Here is a 5,198-nt window from a genome sequence, read left to right as displayed (position 1 = left end):
TAACAGCTGCAGTGGTTGTTGCTTGGCCTGGCCCGCGCCCTGTAAGTGGACGAGCCATGCAGGTCAAGCAATGTAGGTGGCTTTCACCTGTCACTATCACGCAGAATGGTCATTCCAACACTCCTTACAAGTTCATCTACTAAGCGCCGGAGCCAAGAAGTCGGGGGTGCAGCAGCCGGCCCAGCGTATGACGCGGCTTCACCAGGCTGACGCAGTGTCCACCCTTCAGGCTACGTAAACCACCTCTTCTTCGGATGGGCTGAGCGGATGTGCCCCTCAGTTTAACTCCGATGTGAATGGGGACACGATTCGTAGTAGAGATGGATGCGAAAACATGAACCCTTTCACCCAAAAAAGGGTCGTCTGGAGATAGAAGTAACCTTATTGCAGCAGGGACTGCTCAGAGATCTAGACCGCGTAGTGGATCTGGCACAGTTTCTAAAATCGTTGCGATCACGGCGACATTTGGCTGCAAACGGCCAACAACCACCAACCCGATTTGTGGGGAAAACGAAGGCGATACCACCTCGGATGCGAAGTTTATCGGCAACACAACCCTCATCCCGCATCTCATGTTGAGACAAACCATCCTGCCAAGGGAACTGCGAACCAAGCACTTCAGACGAGTAAGCATTTAATCAATCTGACAAGGCTTAGACGATCATCTCCTGTTGCGGATGCAGACGAACGAGGGTGTGTGGATGCCAACGTCGTATGCCATCCAGCAATTTTTAGCGACGCGTTTGACTGGGTCGGAACTTATAATGCAGAACTGCAACCCCTGGTTTTTAATTTGATCACAAAAGAGAATTGTATTACTCTTCTTCTGGTGGTGTACTTAGTGTCCAGGAAATATTCTCCTGCACACTGTGGAATAACGACCACATTCTAGACGGCAGAGAGTGGAATGGTCGAATGCTTATCAGCCGAAGTGCCCGCCGTTTCTGACGCCACCAAACGACTTACTCTTTCGCCGTCGTCACTCGGCTCCACTGCTGCTGCTTAGCCTTAAGCTCAACAACCTTTTTCTTCGCCGGCTCCTCACTCCTCTTCCAGCACCAGCTGGCCTCTGTCTGCTTTGCTGCTCTTGCCTTGATATGCTTCTAGCCTCCTAGCAATTCCTTCAACCGGCAAGACAGCTGTGCTATCCCTACCAATCAATTGCGGTTCTCTTGTTTACGGCGCCTACCGACCCCCGACCACAGCGACCGCGCGGCCCCGGAGTCTTGACGCTTTTCTTACGAAACACCCCTAAAACCTTGCAGTGGCACGATCGCACAGAACAGCTAGCAATGCGAAATTGCTGACACTACTTCTGGCGAAACGGCTTTTGACACGATATACATATCGATCTTGCGTTTATCGTTGCCTGGCGTTGATCTGCTTTGATCGTCGGCGGAGTTGCGGAGAAGACCGGCTGCGGTTCTACATAACTCAACTGTCTGCCAGCTCATTGCGCCTGTGTGATTATCCACCTCATTAGCGATCTTCTCATATCTCCATAGCGATGCTCACCTTTCGGAAGTCGCTACTAGCGGCTGCGCTTCTCATCACCTTTATCGTCTACCTCCGATCGTCGCATCCCGCCTCTTCCCTCCCGTCCCCAGAGACCGCCTCCGCCGGACACCTATACAACCAGGATTACGATGGCCATGCAGACAATGATCGAAAAGGTGGAACGAGGGACACCGTACAACAGCTGCCGTTGACCCCGCCACCGAGCGCCCCCTTGCGCGAGCGCTTGCGCTACCACTTTCCCTACGATCTGGAAGCCAAGTTTCCTGCATTCATCTGGCAGACGTGGAAATATGCGCCCTCCTCGATGTTCTTCAGCGAAAGCCTCCGTGATCCCGAGTCCAGCTGGTCCGAGTTACACCCCGGATTCGTCCACGAGGTCGTCCCCGATGATACCCAACGCCATCTGATCAAATACCTGTACGGCGCTGTTCCGGATGTGTTCGAGGCCTACGATGCTATGCCGCTGCCCGTCTTGAAAGCCGACTTTTTCCGATACTTGATCCTTCTCGCACGGGGTGGAATCTACAGCGATATTGATACGACGGCGTTAAAGCCGGCGTCTGACTGGCTGCCAGCAGAGTTGGATCTGGCCACAGTTGGAGCGGTGGTGGGCATTGAGGCGGATCCTGACCGCCCCGACTGGCATGACTGGTATGCGCGCAGAATCCAGTTCTGCCAATGGACCATTCAAGCCAAGCCCGGACACCCCATCATGCGCGATATTGTCTCCTACATCACGGAGGAGACTTTGCGGATGAAGAAGGCGGGTATTTTGAAGACTGGCAAGATGGATAAGACTGTCATGGAGTACACTGGGCCCGGCGCTTGGACGGATGCCGTTTTCCGGTATTTCAACGATCCAGACTATTTCAACATTGAACCCGGCTCGACGTTGAACATCACGTACGAGGACTTTACGGGTCAGGAGGGGTATAAGAAGGTCGGAGACGTGGTGGTTCTGCCCATCACCAGCTTCAGCCCGGGAGTGCACCAAATGGGTGCTGGGGATGTCGATGATCCCATGGCATTCGTGAAGCATCATTTTGAAGGTAATACCATCATAGCATTGCCGCCAATGCGAGACTAGAAGCTAACATGCCTACCAGGAACTTGGAAGGATGACCCATCTCTATAAGCTATCGTCATAAATCGCTTTACATTTACACCAATCTACACTTCGACTCATCAATCCAGCTGGCTCCGCCAGTAGGACACTGAATGGCTCTACTGATACAACACGTGTCATTGCACAATAAATATGACCACATACCCTCAGTGGCATATCATCCGATGCTTGCACATTGCCGGTTGACACGAGCAAGAACCCTCCCATTACCGCCCGTTCGGCAACCTCGCAGCATCCACCCACCTGTTTCCGTCCTCGACCTAAATCTAATGCCCTTGCTTACCCAAGCTAGCCATGTCATGTATACGAAATGCTGGCTTTCCTACCGAGTAAGCTATTGCTTGTGCTCCTGATTCACAGCTTTTAGCTTATCTCTCTCATGACAAGCATGTCCGAGCTTCAGCTCGATCGATACCATGCTTGTCAATGGCTTTCGTCTTTTTCTTCTCTGTGTTCATATACCTGTGTTATATTTTTTTAGTGTCTTGCTCCAAAATCTTTAGAATTTGATACCCGCAGGCTGGGAACACGAATGAGAACAGCGATGCATCATGATCACCTTGGACATATCCTCCACCTAATTTAGTTGTCTTTGTACCCCTGACAGGGCCTTCCTGCGCATATTTATTTTAGGCTGGTAGTGTGCTCGCTTGCTCTCCTCCGTCAATAGATTAAACAATAGCGCTCTGACCAGCTTTCAATAGCACCTGTGTCCAATCCTATGGTCACTTAGTCTAAAATCACACCAGTTCTGGTCAGATTTTCAATAATTTGCTCATCTCCCTTAGCACATACTCTTTAGAAACTTAGTATGAACCAGCTTGTCTACTAACACAATGGCAGCACTTGGATGATGATATATTTCCAACAAAGAACAGGGGAGAGTTCAAGCATTTATAGATCGAATCTATTAGTATCTATATCCTTGAGATATGTAGTAGTAATTAAAGTGATGAGGTCAGGGCGATGGAAGGGAAAGTTAGAGGTTATATATCACCTGAGTGACTGCAGTGAAGAATTTCAATACTGCTGTCCAGATAGGCCGAAAAGCTGGAGCTATTATGTACACTTAAACTTCTCCTATTTCAAGATTTCACGTTGTTTAGGTTCAAGCTTTTGACCAGAATGTCAGTTAAAATGTGGGATTGCAAAGTATTCAAGATTGTAAGCAGAAGTTTATTTGGGTTTTAACCTGCATAGAATCCTTCCTGGAAATGACCACATTTATTCAAGAACTATAGAATACTTAGTGACCGTAATCCTCCACATATTCCTTCTGTTTTCTGGGTATGGATTTAGGTAGATACAAGACTGGATTACAAGCTTCTCAAATAGCTGTCTGAGAGGATTCTTTCTATACCGAGACTAGAAGCTCTGGGTTTAATTGGGAAGCTTTTATCGGAGACTCTAGTTCTGGAAGTAACCTTTTAGTACTGGCTTTTCTGGCTATGGTGTTAGATGTTGTTCTTTCTCTGGCTCTAATTTGCGTAATTTCAGTAATTAATTTCAAAGATTTGTATAGGAGTAAGTTAGATGTTTGTTAAGATCGCCGCACGCCCGGATCTGGGGGGGCTACTACTGACTGAGATTCGCTCATATCAGACCGGCAGGCGATCCGCTACGTCGCCGAATTCATGCTGCAAAACAGGCTTGGTCGGGCAGTTCTGCCGGGTCAAACTTGACCTGGACCATGGGGATAGACGATGAAGAACGCTGGGTTAGGAGGAACCGCATACGCCCCTGTTTGAGTCAACAGGGAAGGACACGCACATAGAAGGAACGAACATGTTGGATGCAAGAGAGAATGGATGAAGAACGGAAGGGATGGTGATTCGCAGGCAATTAATCAGCTGCGCCACTCGTTTACATCTACGCCTATATGACTACGCTTTGCTGTTTTGTTATATGTTTAGTCGTGTTTAGCTGCGACGACGACCTTCCTACGTTGTGGCATGCATTTCTTCGTGCTTTACTTGTGGTTACTGCGAGGATTGAGGGATCTGACGGCGTTCGGGTTCAGATTCTTGCTTCGAACGGCGATGCACCTGCATAGCTAGCATCTAACTACACCAGCTCAATCGGGGATAAGAATGTGAATTGGATTGAATTAGTTTAAACTAAATGAAGGAGTAAGTGAGACTGATCTTTGGACCTTCATTATAAGGCTAGTAGTCTTGATTAGGTTGAGCGGTAGTGATATACTAGTGTGTTCTTTTTCGGACATCGACATATTGTTTACACTTCCTAGAAAATAAATAGGAAGATGTATGGGGATCGTTCGGGGGATAGTTATATGCATGCCACTGAATCGAGAATGATGAAGTAGTCGAATGTGATTCATAATGGACAAGTCCCCGTTTACTAGCAGTGTTTTGATGGTTGTAGGAGTCCGCCTGGCTAAATTTGAATATTGGTTTCTTTGAGGTATGTATAAGCTTCAGTGTAGAGGAAGAAGAAGTAGAAGAAGAAGAAGAAGAAGAAGAAGAAGAAGAAGAAGAAGAAGAAGAAGAAGAAGAAGAAGAAGAAGAAGAAGAAGAAGAAGAAGAAGAAGAAG

General features: G+C 48.1%; 1 protein-coding gene across 1 annotated transcript; it reads left to right on the top strand.

The window, feature by feature from the left end:
- Positions 1-1,311: 1,311 nt before the first annotated feature.
- BO79DRAFT_81161 (glycosyltransferase family 32 protein) lies at positions 1,312-2,882 on the top strand. The gene is made up of 2 exons (XM_025689784.1): positions 1,312-2,567; positions 2,625-2,882. Exons 1-2 carry the CDS (start codon positions 1,508-1,510, stop codon positions 2,651-2,653), a joined length of 1,089 nt encoding a protein of 362 aa, XP_025533652.1. The 5' UTR covers positions 1,312-1,507; the 3' UTR covers positions 2,654-2,882.
- The last annotated feature ends 2,316 nt before the right edge of the window (positions 2,883-5,198 follow it).

The sequence above is a fragment of the Aspergillus costaricaensis genome, assembly GCF_003184835.1.
Source record: "Aspergillus costaricaensis CBS 115574 unplaced genomic scaffold BO79scaffold_81, whole genome shotgun sequence".
Taxonomy (NCBI): Eukaryota; Fungi; Ascomycota; class Eurotiomycetes; order Eurotiales; family Aspergillaceae; genus Aspergillus; species Aspergillus costaricensis.
The sequence above is the reverse complement of the archived record's forward strand: the minus strand, read 5'-3'. Positions and strand labels throughout refer to the sequence as shown.

Excerpts from the sequence above, each read along its gene's own strand:
- BO79DRAFT_81161 (XM_025689784.1), top strand. The coding sequence starts at position 1,508 with ATGCTCACCTTTCGGAAGTCGCTACTAGCGGCTGCGCTTCTCATCACC. Across the intron at positions 2,568-2,624 it reads CGTGAAGCATCATTTTGAAG|GAACTTGGAAGGATGACCCA; the intron begins GTAATACCATCA and ends CATGCCTACCAG.